Here is a 16,883-nt window from a genome sequence, read left to right on the forward strand (position 1 = left end):
GTAAGGTAAGGAAATGTGCTTATTTTCTTATGTTAGTATGGGAGAAAAGGGGGAAAATGAGCAATTGAAGTGAATGATATTATTACTAATACAGTTGCATTAATACTTTAATAATTAGGTAATTGTTCATATCATTAGAGTAATCAAACTATTTTTTTTAACATTTCTGTTATGTTCAGATCATAAAGAACTAAAAAATAAATTATTTCAATCAATGAGACTTTATGGTTGTAAGAAGCCAACAACTTTGTACATTTCCCCTGGAAATCTAAGCAAAAAACTAATGGAAGTGCCGACTTGCAGCTAAATAAGAGAGTAAAGAAAGTACTTTCCTAAAAAGACAAAATCAGTTAAAAAATAGCAGCCCCAAAGTAAACCTGACTCAATCACTCAGCAAACAAAAATAACTGGTGAAAGGTGGCTCTACACCACTGTAACTCAGGAGAGATCCACAGCCAAGGAATGATGTTCATCTGCTACAGGTCCAAACCCCTCTGAAATCCAAACCAAGATTCAGCATCATTTTTCTTTACCTTGGCATGGTTTACTATAAATAACTCTAACATCAATTTTGATAATTTACAGAATTCGTTAACATGAATGAGAGTAGTGACCCCAATAGCCAACACTGTACCTTCAACCCATTTGAATGTATTTTATCTAATGGTTTAAAGTATTATTTGGTGTCAATCTTCCTATCTTTGTTTTCATTTCTCTGGTTTATACTTGTTTTTCATATCCCTGATTCATTCTCTTGCATTATCGAATACTACCTTACATACTCATCATCCATCTATTTTGCCTTTGTATCTGGGTGTGAATTATATTTTATATCTTTTTCTCTCTCTTTATTTTTACATCCTATATTTTCTCAAATTCTTTTTGGCCTATCTTTCTCCCCTGCCCTTATTCCTCTTTTAAAGTTACAGTAATTGTACTAAATTTAATAACTATTAACTATTTTTTGAGCTATTCCAGAACTTTATTACAGGTTTACATGTATATATGGGGAACTGTGGAAAAAAATAGCAAAAAGTTTTATTTCTTATAAGGTGAATAGTATTTAACTTGGCTCTGAAAATATTATGGTAAATAGGATTCACTGGCATTTTAAAAAGTGGTGCTGATATTAGGAGAAGCAGAAGTGACACACTGAAAAAGTAAATAAATATTTGGATATTCTATCAATACAGGGGTCTTAAGAGAAAGAAACTCACAAGTAGTCCCTCCATTAATAAAGAAGTGAAAACTATACCAATAGATGGGTAGTCATAGAAATGGTATGAAAAAGCAAGTGAACAAATCAACCCCAAACCAATAATGCTTCAACAACCGACTCCATGGACACTACCATGGAGGACATGTAGAAAAATAATTTAGGAATTTCATAGTTAAAATGTTCTATTACCTTAAAAGATGTAAAAAGCAAAATTGGGGGTAAAATACAGGAAGTGAAAGATCACTTCAGTAAAGATAAAGAAATTCTAAAAATGATATTCAAGAAATCTGGGATATCATTAAAACACCAAACTTAAGATTCATTGAGATAGATAAAGGATAAAGGGATTCATGATCTTTTCAATGAATAATATTGGAAAATTTTCAAACCTTAAGAATGAGATAGAAATTCAAATAAAAGAGACAAAAGGAATCAAATTATACAAAAATCACAATGCATCCATACCTAGAAAAATTATTTAAAAATGCGCAACCTATAGAATAAGGATAGAATTGTAAAAACTTCAAGGGAAAAAGGATTGGTCACATTTAAAACTAAACCAAGGAGCAAAGATGGTGGAGTAGAGGAGGTACTGCTTCTGGTGGCTCTGCGCACGAATCCGAGAAAACAGTCAAAAGGCTTCTCCACAGGGTCCTGCCTCAATGAAAAACTACATCTCAGAGCATGTGACAGGATACCATACAGGGAATCTTTTGCAGATTCCACTGGAGCGGCGGGTGTGACATGGAATGCAGAGGCTTTGCTTGCTGGTCAGACTCCAGACTCTGGCCCCAAAGCCCACAGTCTGAACACACATGTGACCACAAGCAGCACTTCTACAGAACTGTAGATCACCAGACTATGCTCCGCTCCCATGTGGGTCACCAGACTGAGTTCTGGCCCCAGCACAAGGTCACCCCAGCACCCCCCACCTCACACCAAACACCCGACGCAGGAAACAGATGGAATCCATCTTGGAAAACCTTTCTCGCCATCTCTTGGTGGGCATGGCTACCAGCATAGTTCTGCAGCTAGTCAGGTACATGGTTTCCAATTGCCCCACCCCCAGATGTAATAACTCAAAACTTTCTCAAAATTTTTTTGGGGGCATGGCTATCAACATGGAACTGCAACTGTACAGAGAGTTGGGGGGCATGGCTATCAACATGGAACTGCAACTGTACAACTTCAACTCAAGAGAGACTAAGAGCAGGGAGGCTCCAGGAAGATGCCCAAGCCCTCTCACACTGGTTACCTGAGGGCAGAGACACAAGCTTGGAATAGACAATGCGACCTACTGGAAGAAAAGAAAACAGAATTCTAAGAGTTTTTTTTTTCTCTCTTCTCATCCATTCTCCTCTACCCTTCCCCCACTGGTTCCTACAACCCCAACATATGTGAAACCAAGTAATTTGCATGAAATAGGACTTTCAGAACTGAATCACCAGAATGATATATTATAGAGGAATTGCATAATCCGCCCCTTTTTTTCTTATTTTCTTTCTCCCTCTCTTTTTTCTCTTTCTTTCTTTTCTTTTTAATTTTCTTACACCCTCTCTCCCATTTTCAACGTCCTAACTTTTACTATTTTTACTTCAGGTAATTTTCTAAATACATATAGGTGTTTGATTTTATGCATTCTTCCCTAACCTATCTCCCCTAAACTATCTCCTGTCTATTCACTAGAGTTTTCCTCCAAAGTTGCTAAGATAGATTAACTCCATACCCTCACACCTTTCCCCTTTAACATAATGTCCTACGCCTGACCTTCAGTTCTCTGTACACCATCAGAAATGGTATGGCTTTTATGAAACTAATGACTATATTTTAAATAATGATTGAATCCAACATCTCTAGGCATAGTGACTAACTATAAATGTATTGATAATGAAAACTTGTTCATAGATGATGGATTGTTGATATTGGGAACTGTTAACATTGTCTTTCCCCACAAAGGAGAGATTTTGGAACTATACAAGTGCAATATAAATCTATAGGGGAAAAACAATAACACAACAGACTCACAGAGCTGGAAAGAAACATGAGCAGCATGAAAAGACAAGGAAAGAAAGGACCACAAACAATGCAAGACAATACAACATTAAAAGAGGTAACATCTACAGCAGAAAGAAAGTTAGATAAAGATTTCAGGATATTCATGGTTCAGATGTTCTGGAGTCTCAGGAAAGACATTAGACAACAAATGCAGACAATGAAATATCACTTCAACAATGAATTACATAAACAAATCCAGGAAGCAAAAGATCACCTCTACAGGAAGATAGATGTTATACAAAAAAAAAAAAAAGTCCTAGAAATGAAAGAAATGATAAACCAAATTAAAATTAAAAACTCAAATGAGAGTATCATCAACAGAGTAGAACACTTAGAACAAAGAACATCAATGAAGACAAAGTATGTCATCTCGAAAAGAATGTATACATCACAGCGAGACTGATAAGAAGCAACAAGCAGAACATTCAAGATATATGGATAGAATAAAGAGACCAAATTTAAGAGTTATAGGGATAGAGGAAGGTATTGAGGTCCAAACCAAAGGAATGGACAATCTATTCAATGAAATAATATTAGAAAACTTTCTAGAAATGAAGAAAGAAACAGAAATCCAAATCCTAGAAGCCTACAGGACACTGAATGTGTAAAATTATAAAAGATTCAAACCAAGACACATTGCAATTAAAATGCCCAACATACAGAACAAGGAGAAAAATTTAAAAGCCACAAGAGAAAGGAAGCAGATTACATAGAGGGGGAAACCAACTAGGTTAATGGCTTATCTTTTCACACAGATCCTGAAAGCTAGAAGATCCTGGAACAACATATTTCAAAGGCTGAAAGATAAAGGGTTTTACCCAAGAATCTTGTATCCAGCAAAATTAGGCTTCAGATATGAAGATGAAATAAAAACCTTCCATGATAAACGAAAGTAAAAAGAATTTGCAAATAGAAAACCAGTGCTTCAAAACATCCTTGGCAAAACATTTCTTGAAGAAGAAATGAAAAATAACAATAAAAACCAACAGTGGGTGGGTAGAACACTAAAGGAAAAAAAACTAATTAAAGAGGAAAACCAAGTCAAGTTAAATAACAACAACAACAACAACAAAAAAAAAAAAAAACCCACAAATATGGCTGGAAATACAAACCATATCTCATAGTAATCCTAAATGTTAATGGCTTAAACTCACCATTCAAAAGACATAGGCTACTAGACTGGGTTAAAAAAAATATCCAAAAATATGCTGCCTATAGGAGACTCATTTGATAGGAAAAGACATACACAGACTGAAGGTGAAAGTTTGGGAAAAATCATACCACTCACATGGACCTTGTAAGCAAGCAGGGGAATTCATACTCATATCAAATAAAGTAGACTTCAAGCCAAAGTTAATCAAAAGGGATAAATGAGGACACTACATATGGCTCAAGGAAACCATACAACAACAAGACATAACAATTATTAATATATATGCCCCAAACAATGGTGCAGTTATGTTCATCAAACAAACACTTCCCAAGTTCAAGAGTCAAATAGTCTGCAACACAAAAATCATGGGTGACTTTAACACACCTCTCTCACCACTAGATAGATCTTCCAAACACAAGTTGAATAAAGAAAATATAGAACTCAATAACACAATTAATAACTTAGACTTAATTAACATATATAGAAAATATCATCCAACATCAAGCAGATACACTTTTTTCTCAGCAGCACATGGAACCTTCTCAAAAATAGACCATATATTGTGCCACAGGGCAACTCTTAGCAAATAAAAATGAGAAGAAATACTACCATGAATTTTATCTGATCATAATGGAATTAAAATGGAAGTCAACAATAAAATAAGAAAGAAAAATTCCTACATCACATGGAGAATGAACAATATGCTACTCAATGAAGAATGGGTTACAGAAGACATCAAGGAGGAAATTAAAAAATTCTTTGAGGTAAATGAGAACACAGACACAACACATCGAAATCTATGGGACACTATGAAAGCAGTACTAAGAGGAAAATTTATTGCATGGAGTTCATTCCTTAAAAGAGTAAAAGCCAACAAATAAATGACCTCACACTACATCTCAAAGCCCTAGAAAAAGAAGAACAAACCAGCAGCAAAAGCAGTAGAAGACAAGAAATAATTAAAATCAGAGCTGAAATCAAAACAAAAGAAACAATCAAAAAAATTGACAAAACTAAAAGTTGGTTCTTTGAAAAAATAAATAAGATTGACAGACCCTTAGCTATGCTAACAAAGAAAAGAAGATAGAGAACCCAAATTACTAGCAAATGTGATGAAAAAGGCAATATCACAACAGACACTACAAAAATACAGAAGATAATTAGAAATTATTTTTAAACCTTATACTTTAATAAATTAGAATATAGTGAAGGCATCGATAAATTCCTAAAGTCATATGACCTCCCCAGATTGAGTCAGGAGGATATACACAACTTAAACAGACCAATATCAAGTGAGGAAATAGAAAAAGCCATCAAAATATTACAAAACAAGAAAAGCCCAGAACTGAACAGATATACAGCCAAGTTTTACAAGATCTTTAAAAAAGAACTAATACCAATTTTCTACAATCTATTTCAGGAAATAGAAAAAGAGGTAGTACTTCCAAATTCATTCTACAAGGTCAATATCACCCTGATTCTAAAACCAGACAAAGACACTTCAAAGAAAGAAAACTTCAGACTAACATCTCTAATGAATACACATGCAAAAATCCTCAATAAAATTCTGGCAAATCGGATACAAAAACATATCAAAAATATCATGTACCATGATCAAGTGGGATTCATCCCCAGGATGCAAGGTTGGTTCAACATACGGAAATCAATAAATGTAATTCATCACATCAATAGACTTAAAGACAAGAACCATATAATCATCTTGATAGATGCATAAAAAGCATTTGACAAAATACAGCACCACTTTATGTTCAAAACTCTAGAAAAACTAGGGATAACAGGAACTCATCTCAACATTGTAAAGGCTATCTATGCTAAGCCTCAGGCCAACGTCATTCTAAACCGAGAAAAACTGAAGGCATTCCCTCTAAGATCTGGAACAAGACAAGGATGCCCTCTCTCACCACTTCTATTCAACAAAGTTCTTGAAACACTGGCCAGAGCAATTAGACAGACAAAAGAAATTAAAGGAATAACTGCAGGAAAGAAGAACTTAAAGTAGCACTATTTGCTGATGATATGATTCTATACATAGAAGACCCAAGAAATTCCATCAGAAAACTTCTAGAACTAGTAAATGAACTCAGCAAAGTGGCAGGATATAAAATCAACACCCATAAATCAAAGGCATTTCTGTATATCAATGAAAAATCCTCTGAAAAGGAAACGAGGAAAACTACCCCATTCACAATATCTCAAAAAATAAATATCTCAATAAAACATCTCAATAAAATACTTGGGAATCAACTTAACAAAAAAGGTGAAAGATCTATACAATAAAACTATAGAACCCTAAAGAGAGAAACAGAAGAAGACATTAGAAGATAGAAAGATCTACCTTGCTCATGGATAGGCAGAATTAATATTATTAAAATGAACGTACTAGCAAAAGCACTATAAAGGTTCAATGCAATTCCGATCAAAATCCTGATGGCATTCCTCATAGAAATAGAAAAACAATCATGAAATTCATCTGGAAAATAAGAGACCCAGAATAGGTAAAGCAATTCTAAGCAGAAAGAGTGAAATAGGTGGTATCGCTATACCAGACCTTAAATTATGCTGCAGACAATAGTAACAAAAACAGCATGGTAGTGGCACCAAAACAGGCTGGTAGACCAATGGTACAGAATACAGGACACAGAGTCTAACCCACAAAATTACAACTATCTTATATTGGACAAAGGTGCCAAAAGTATGAACTGGAGAATGGATAGCATCTTTAACAAATGGTGCTTGGAAAACTAGAAATCCATATGCAACAAAATGAGATTGAATCCCTATCTCTCACCATGCACAAAAGTTAACTCAAAATGGATCAAGGATCTAGGAATTAAACCAGAGACTCTGCATGTAATAGAAAAAAAAGTAGGCCCTAATCTTCATCACGAGGGGCTAGGCCCCAACTTCCTTAATAAGATGCCTATAGCACAAGAATTAAAACCAAGAATCAACAAATGGTATGGATTCAAACTAAAAAGTTTTTTTCTCAACAAAAGAAATAATCTGTGAGGTGAACAGGGAGCCTACATCCTGGGCACAAATTTTACCCCTCACACATCAAACAGAGCTCTAATCTCTAGGGTATATAAAAAGCTCAAAAAGATATGCACCAAAAAAAAAAAAAAAAAAAAAAAAAAAAAAAAAAAAAAAACAAATAATCCAATCAATAAATGAGCCAGGTACTTGAACAGACACTTCTCAGAAGACGATATACAATCAATCAACAAATATACGAAAAAATGCTCATCATCTTTAGCAATCAGAGAAATGCAAATCACACTTCAGATAGAGCCCTAATATCCAGAGTATACAAAGAACTAAAAAAATTAAGCAATAAGAAAACAAATAACCCAATCAACAAATGGGCCAAGGACCTGAACAGACACTTCTCAGAGGAGGATATACAATCAATCAACAAGTACATGAAAAAATGCTCACCATCTCTAGCAGTCAGAGAAATGCAAATCAAAACCACCCTATGATACCATCTCACTCCAGTAAGATTGGCAGCCATTATGAAGTCAAACAACAACAAATACTGGTGAGGATGTGGGGAAAAGGGTACACTTGTACATTGCTGGTGGGACTGCAAATTGGTGCGGCCAATTTGGAAAGCAATCTGGAGATTCCTGGGAAAGCTGGGAATGGAACCACCATTTGACCCAGCTATTGCCCTTCTCGGACTATTCCCTGAAGTCCTTAAAAGAGCGTACTATAGGGATACTGCTACATCAATGTTCATAGCAGCACAATTCACAATAGCTAGACTGTGGAACCAACTTAGATGCCCTTCAATAGATGAATGGATTTTAAAAAATGTGGCATTTATACACAATGGAGTATTATGCAGCACTAAAAAATGACAAAATCATGGACTTTGCAGGGAAATGGGTGGCATTAGAGCAGATTATGCTAAGTGAAGCTAGCCAATCCCTAAAAAACAAATGCCAAATGTCTTCTTTGATATAAGGAGAGCAACTAAAAACAGAGCAGGGAGGAAGAGCATGAGAAGAAGATTAACATTAAACAGGGAGGAGAGGTGGGAGGGAAAGAGAGAGAGAAGGGAAATTGCATGGAAATGGAAGGTGACCCTCATTGTTATACAAAATTACATATAAGAGGATGTGAGCAGAAAGGGAAAAAAATCAAGGGAGAGAAATGAATTACAGTAGATGGGGTAGAGATAGAAGATGGGAGGGGAGGGGAGGGGACAGGGGATAGTAGAGGATAGGAAAGATAGCAGAATACAACAGTCACTAGTATGGCAATATGTAAAAACGTGGATGTGTAACCGATGTGATTCTGCAATCTGTATACGGGGTAAAAATTCATAACCCACTTGAATCAAATGCATGAAATATGATATGTCAAGAGCTTTGTAATGTTTTGAACAACCCATAAAAAAAAGCAAAAACAAAAACTACTGTAAGATACCATCTCACTCCAGTAAGAATGGCAGTCATTATGAAGACAAACAACAACAAGTGTTGGTGAGGATGCAGGGTTAAAGGTACACTCATACACTACTGGTGGGATTGCAAATTAGTGCAGCCATTTTGGAAAGCAGTATGGAGATTCCTAAGAAAGCTGGGAATGGAACCACCAATTGACCCAGTTATTCCCATTTTTGGACTATACCCAAAGGACCTAAAAACAGCATACTAGAGGGACACAGCCACATCAATGTTTATAGCAGCACAATTCACAATAGCTAAACTGTGGAGCCAATCTAGGTGTCCTTCAGTGGATGAATGGATTAAAAAATGTGGCATTTATACATAATAGATTATTACTCATCACTAAAAAAAGAATAAGATCATGACATTTGCAGAGAAATGGATGGCATTAGAGAAGATTATAATGAGTGAAGTTAGCGAATCCCCCCCAAAAAAAAATGTCAAATGTTTTTTTTTTTTTTTTTCTTCTGATATAAGGATGATGACTCAAAGTGGGTTAGGGAGGGAGAGCATGGGAGGAAGATTACTTCTAGACAGGGAATAGGGGTAGGATGGAAAGGGAGAGAGAAGGGGAATTACAAGGGTGGTGGAAGGAGACAGTCATCATTATACAAAATACATGTATGAAGATGTGAAAAAACTAAACCAAAACAGATTTCAATTGATTTCTCAAGCTAGACCCTAAAAGCTAGAAGTACTTGGTATAATGTATAAACTTCTGAAAGAAAATGGATGTCAACCAAGAATTTCTACACCCAGCAAAATTAGGCTTCAAAATTGAAAATTGAAAAAAAAAATTCATAAAAAAGAAAACCAAAATAATTCATAACTAATAAGCATGCACTTACAAGACATACACAATGAAAGTTTTCATGAAGAAGAAATGATGAATGAAAATGAAGAGCACCATAGGAATGAAGTGCTCAAGAAGAATAATCAATTAAAGAGGAATCAAGTCTTCTTTAAACATTAGAAATAATTCAACTGTTTAGAAATATAAACCATCTCTAAATAACAACATTGAATGTAAATAGTCTAAAATCATCAATCAAAAGACATAGGATGGAAGACCAGAATAAAGAACAACATCCAACTGTATGTTGTCTGCAAAAGACTCACCTCACAGGCAAAGACATCCTTAGACTCAAGGTGAAAGGAGGGGAAAAGATATATCATTAAAGTAGGAATCATGAACAATCAAGTGTAACTACTGTCATATTAGATAAAGTACATTTCAAGCCAAAATTAATCAGAAGAGAGAAAGAAAGGCACTTCATACTGCTAAAGGAAATCATATAGCAACAAGATAATGATGGCAAAAATCAATGCCTAAACCAACAGATCATCTATGTACATGAAACAAACCCTTATCAATATTAAGAATAAAATGGACCACAATACATTGATACTGGGTGACTTTAAATTTTCTCCCTCAACACTGGATAGATCAACCAAACCAAAACTAAGTAAAGATTCTACAGAATAAAAAGTTAAATTAATTCATAGACCTAAGAGACATTTATAGAATACTTCATTCATCAATGCCTAAATTCACTTTCCTCTCAATAGCACATGGAACATTTTCTGAAACAAACCATATTTTCAGTCACAAAACAAATAACTGCAAATATAGGAAAACAGAGATAATATCTTGAATTTTATCATAACATACAGGAATGAAATTGGAAATCAACAATAAGATTTTTAAAAGCACGTACAGATTTAATGCAATTCCAATTAAAATCTCAATGGCATTCCTCATATAAATAGAAAAGGCAGTAATGAAATTCATCTGGAAAAATAAGAGACCCAGCATAGCTAAAGCAATCCTGGCAGGAACAGTGAAGCCAGTGGCATCACTATACCAGACCTTAAACTATACTACAGAGCAATAATAACAAAAACAGCATGGTATTGGCACCAAAACAGACTGGTAGACCAATGATACAGAACAGAGGACACAGAGACTAACCCACAAAATTACAATTATCTTATATTAGACAAAGGCACTCAAAACATGCATTGGAGAAAAGATAGCCTCTACAACAAATGGTGCTGGGGAAACTAGAAATCCATATGTAACAAAATGAAATTAAACCCCTATCTCTCACCATGCAAAAAACTTAACTCAAAGTGGATCAAGGACCTAGGAATTAAACCAGAGACTCTGCTCCTAATAGAAGAAAAAGTAGGTCCTAATCTCCATCATGTGGGATTAGGCACCAACTTCCTTAATAAGACTCCTATAGTGCAAGAATTAAAACCAAGAATCAATAAATGAAATGGAATCAAACTAAAAAGTTTCTTCTCAGAAAAAGAAACAATCTATGAGGTGAACAGAGAGCCTACATCCTGGGAGCAAATATTTATCCCTCACACATCAGATAGAGCACTAATCTCTAGGGTATATAAAGAACTCAAAAAACTAAGCACCAAAAAAAAAAAAAAAAAAAAAAAAAAAAAAACAAATAACCCCATCAACAAATGGGCCAAGGACCTGAACAGACACTACTCAGAAGAGGATATACAATCAATCCAGTCAACAAATATATAAAAAAAAATGTTCATCATCGTTAGCAATTTGAGAAATGCAAATTAAAACTACTCTAATATTTCATCTCACTCCAGTTAGAATAGAAGCTATTATGAAGACAAATAATAATAAGTGTTGGTGAGGATGTAGAGAAAAAGGTACACTCATATATTGCTGGTGGGACTGCAAATTGGTGCAGCCAATATGAAAAGCAATATAGAGATTCCTTGGATAACTGGGAATTATTTATTTGACCCAGCTATCTCTATCCTTGGTCTATACCTAAAGGAGTTAAAAACAGCATACTATAGGGACACAGCCACATCAATGTTTACAGCAGCATAATTCACAATAGCTAAACTGTGGAACCAACCTAGATGCCCTTCTAGATGAATGGATAAAAAAAATGTAGCATTTATACACAATGGAATATTACTCACCAATAAAAGAGAATAACATCATGGCATTTTCAGGTAAATGAATGGAGTTGGAGGAGATAATTTTGCTAAGTGAAGTTAGCCAATCCCAAAAAACTAAAAGCTGAATGTTTTTTCTGATATAATGAGGCTTATTCACTCTGGGGTAGGCAGGGGAGCATGGGAGGAATAGACAAACTCTAGATAGGGCAGAGGGGTAGGAAAGAAAGGGAGGGGTGTGAGGGAAAGGGAGGGGGTTGGGGTTAGAAATGATGGTGGAATGTGATGGACATTATTATCCAAAGTACATGTATAAAGACATGAATTGGTGTGAATATACTTTGTATACAACCAGAGATATGAAAAATTGTGCTCTATATGTATAATATGAATTGTAAAGTATTCCACTGTCATATATAAATTAAAAAAATAATAATAAAAAATTAAAAAGTAAATGAAAATTTAAATTAAATAAAAGATAAAAAACAGAAATCACTCTAACACCAGCAGATTAAATAATACTCTTCTGAAGGTGAATGGATAGCAGAAGAAATAAGGGGAGAAATAAAAAAATTAAAAATAAATGAGAATAGCGATAGAACATATCAAAATCTCTTGGACAGTACGAAGACAGCTCTAAGAGGAAAGTTTGTAACATTGAGCTAGTGCAACAAGTATGTAATCTAAAATTACATCTCAAGGCCTTAAGAAACAAGAACAAACCAACACCCAAATCAATAAAAGATAGGAAATAATCAACATCAGAACAGAAACCAATGAAATTGAGAATGAATAAAAGATCCAAAGATCAATGAAAAAAGTGGGTTTTTTGAAAGGTAAACAAAATAGATAAACTCTTAGCCAAACTAACTAAAAGAAAGAGATAAAATAACTTAAACAAAATTTAAGATGAAAAATGAACTATCACTACAAGAAATTAGAAAGACTATCTTATTCACAATAGCATCAAAAAAACCCTTATAATAAATCTAACAAAGGAAGTGAAGCATCACCTACAATGAACACTAAAAAAAATTGAAGTAGACTTCAGAAGATGAAAAGACATCTCTTGTTCTTGGATAGACAGAATTAATATTGTCAAAATGGCCATTCTACCTAAAGCACTGTACAGATTCACTGCTAGTGAGAAAAGCAGGAGGCATCACAATATTGAACCTCAAATTATACTACAGAGCTATAGAAAGAAAAACAGCATGGTACTGGCACCACTATAGATATGAAGTCTAATGGAATGGAGTAGAAGACACAGAGACAAAGTCCCATAAATACAGTTACCTCATACTAGAAAAAGATGACAAAATCATGTTGAAAAAAAGACAGCTTCTCCAACAAATAGTGCTGGGATGGACTGGAAATCCATATAGAGTAGAATGAAATTTAGGTTCTATCTCTCAGACTGCACAAAGCTCAAATTCACATAATTTCCCTCTTCTTAGTATGTAAATAATCACTTTTCTCATCACTACAGAAAACCACCAATTTTGACAACACAAACTTTGGGAAACTTCTGATTAAGGTCACATTGCCCACGTGGGAGCTCCTCCTTCCTGGTTATGATTCTACCAGGTTTCTTATATTACCTTGGAATCTGCCACTTCCTCCAGATCTAATTCTTTAATGACCTTGTTGATCCTCTCATTTTTTTCCTGTTTTGACATAGTTGTTGGAAGCCGAAGAGACGCTGAGAACCATATATTTTCTCTCACTGACAGGGTGTCCGTCACAACATCATCCTGAAGGCAAATGTGATTTCCTTAAGAAACAGTTCATCTTTTCTAAGACTATCAATTCAGTGTATGTAATTTAATATATGAAAATAACAAACCCAAAGGAAAGTTCTAGCTATTGTGAACATTCAACTCTAAGGATTTCAGTAACTCTACACACACAGCTTCAGAGCCCAAGAGAAGCATTTTCACTCCCTATTTGCATACCCAGGTGGAGCACACAAAATTATGTCTTCTAGACACTTACAAATCTTTCAATGAGGAATTGCTAAAGTCATCCTTTAGGAGAAGAAGAGAGGTGAATATAGGGCAAAAAAGACAACAATAGATCCTTTTGGAAATGATAGGAGAGCTAGAATTGATACCACTGCCTAAAAGTTAATATTCCAGGTTCTTTCTGTCTCTCCTTTTGATCACTCCCTCAATTTTTATAAATGTGGTGTAAATAAAGTTGGTTCTGAGCATGTTCAATTGGAAGCACACTAAACTATAAGCCAAGGCTCTTGCCCAGGAACAGGGTAAACCTAAAAGGCAAAATCACTAATACTTACCTGTACCACATAACCTGTATTATGTGGGAAATTGGAATCCTCAGGTACTCCATGTACCCAGACATCTCCAGATAAACCACTTGGATCTTTCCTTGCAGCTAAGATATCTAACAACCTATAAAAGGACACATATATTGTGAGATTTTTTCCTTCCTACAAAGGCTACAACTCTCACATACACAGAATCCAAATTTTGTTCATGTTAAAAATGAACTAATCAAAAAATTCTATGGTTTAACATATGGTCTGTACACACACATACACACACACTCTCTCTCTACCTCTCTCTCTCTCTCTCTCACACACACACACACACACACATACAGAAATTCTTACCTTCCTTTACATCATGTACTATACAAAATCCCAAACACATTAAAGCAAGAGATGATTGGCTTATCCAGTATAGAGTCCCAATGACCCTTACCTTGATGATCCCAACCCAGGAAGTAGGATCTTTTTATCTCAGATGCATGTGCTCATTGAGAACTTCAGCTCCTTCTCTCCATTTTAATAGTATTCCCTTATCTTCCTTCCTCATTTGCTGATAACACGGCCAGCTGCTATGACTTATCACCTTATCATGTTGTGTTACTCATACTGAATTTTAATAAGACTTTCTGGTCCTATGATTAAAACCACAAGCTAGTCTAAAAGCAAGTGATATACACTACTTAGGACCAGACCAGGAATGTCCATCAAATGCCTGTGATTTTTTCAAAGAACATTGAAACAGCTCCAAAAGGACTTTGAATTATACATTCTCTTGTACTCACAAAGTTTTGCCTCCACCTGAGGGTCCCATGATAGCATTAAGGCCAGGTTTCATGATCCCACTGTAAACACAAAAATATACTGATTTAGTATTTCAGTTTTTAAAGTGTTCTATAGTTTTAGAGGCTGCATTGAATATGTTTAGTTGATGAAATTCCAGACAGATAACAAGCACCGAAACTTAAAGAAAATAAGTCATTCTTAATAGAAGTCTAGCATACATAGGATATCATCCAATAGTCAGGAATTAAGAAAAATCCCTCACATTTCCCAAAATATCTTGAAACCATTAATGCTGTTTTGGAAATGACATATTTCCATTTGTGTTCACAGATCACAAAATGAATAGTAAATTCTTGTCAATTATCTGTATTACTCTTACGCCTCTTAAAACAACTTCTGAATAATGTTTGATGATCAGCCTCTTCAAATCCCCTCACCTGCTTCTCAGTCAAGTCAGACACAATGAATGAACCACTGATTTGGAGACTTTATAAGCAGCAGTGTTCTCATTTTTAGAATCTCATCAGAACAAAAATTAATGTGTCTTCAGTAGAAATTCAAGAGTGGAATAAAGCACTCCAGAATATAAGAAACCATTTTCTCTCAGAAAATGGATGCCACTATGATTCAATCAAATCAAGTGTATGCCTGAGGGCAGTGAAAAATCAGCGCAGAAGGGGTAATTAGGGCACTATTGACTGTGCTAAGGCCCAAGAAGTCAAATAGGCTCAATGCTGTCCTAAATATAAGAGGTGAAACTACTAAGAAGAATGAAATGGAGGAAGAGAACTAAGGGCAGGGCTACTGCAGGGGCACAGGAGTGCACACAGCAGTCTGGCTTCATACATTCAGAACTCTGGTGTCTATGCCAGTCTCTCTTTAGAATTGCTAGGCACATCAAGATGTGTTCTACAGTGGAATCAGTATCTATTCCAAGTGTAGGATCCAAGCCAACAGCTATGTGTCCTCACATACTGATACCCTATGAGTGTACAGCTGTTATAAAATATGAAAGTCCCCACACAACTGCCCCACAGCACTCACATCCAGAATGATCTCACCTTTCTTGGCCTGTAACACCTGATCTATCCCAATGAAACTAGGGTTGCTAGTGGCTGGGGTGAAATGTACCTTTCACTTTGTTCACTGACTGAAGAAACTCTAAATCACTGGACTAGTGTAATGAGAGTGTGGTAAAGCAAGAGCCAGCTGTGACTCAGAAAACTCTTAATTCATTTGATATCCTTCCTCCCCCAGTGTAAAGACACACAAATGACTGGGTAGGTCTGGGGGTATAGGTCAGTGCTAGTATGGGTGTTTAGCATTCATGAAGTCTTGAGTTCAATCATTAGCCATCCCCCAAATGCACAATGTCTGGGTAAATTCTCAAAGCTCATTTCTCTACAGTTCTTAATACATCTCCCTTATTAATAACTACCTAGCAAGTGCTTCTAAAATGACCAGGAAAACCTTATTCCCTAAGTCTTCGTTACTTGAAAAACTCCCCCAAGCTTTAAGATACTTTCTCAAGGAATGATCAAGCCATTCTGAATGATTCAACCAGGAACCAAATGTGAATGTTAAGGCAAAGAATTTCACAGATCCTGCTATATGGCTTTCTCTGACACTAAACCCCAGTGTTACAGAAAACAGCAGTACTGTAGAATTGCAAATCCAACCGTTCCTATGTGGAGCAGTGACTGTTCCACAATTCATCAGGCAATACAATTATGACGTGTCTACTATGTGTGTACAACATACTCTTCTAGGAGATGGGACACAGATGAGAACAAATCAAGTAGATAAACAAATGGAAAAACAAATTCCTAGCACCCTGGAGTTCACATTCTAGCCCAGGGATCAGCCCCCTGTTTTCACAAACACTGTGATTTGACAGAGTCTTGCTCATTGGTTTAAGTAGAGTCTAGAGCTACTTTCATTCCACCAAGACAG

General features: G+C 35.5%; 1 protein-coding gene across 1 annotated transcript in view; it reads right to left on the minus strand.

Moving 5' to 3' along the window:
• Window positions 1-16,883, minus strand: part of LOC139706420 (broad substrate specificity ATP-binding cassette transporter ABCG2-like) — a 55,479-nt gene that overhangs the window by 31,728 nt on the left and 6,868 nt on the right. Inside the window, exons 4-6 of the mRNA XM_071614434.1 lie at window positions 14,930-14,989; window positions 14,154-14,268; window positions 13,456-13,608 (exon numbers count right to left, since the gene is read on the minus strand). Coding sequence (XP_071470535.1) covers window positions 13,456-13,608; window positions 14,154-14,268; window positions 14,930-14,989 — 328 coding nt within the window. The remainder of the gene's footprint in view (window positions 1-13,455; window positions 13,609-14,153; window positions 14,269-14,929; window positions 14,990-16,883) is intronic.

Source organism: Marmota flaviventris, chromosome 7, assembly GCF_047511675.1.
Source record: "Marmota flaviventris isolate mMarFla1 chromosome 7, mMarFla1.hap1, whole genome shotgun sequence".
Lineage (NCBI taxonomy): Eukaryota > Metazoa > Chordata > Mammalia > Rodentia > Sciuridae > Marmota > Marmota flaviventris.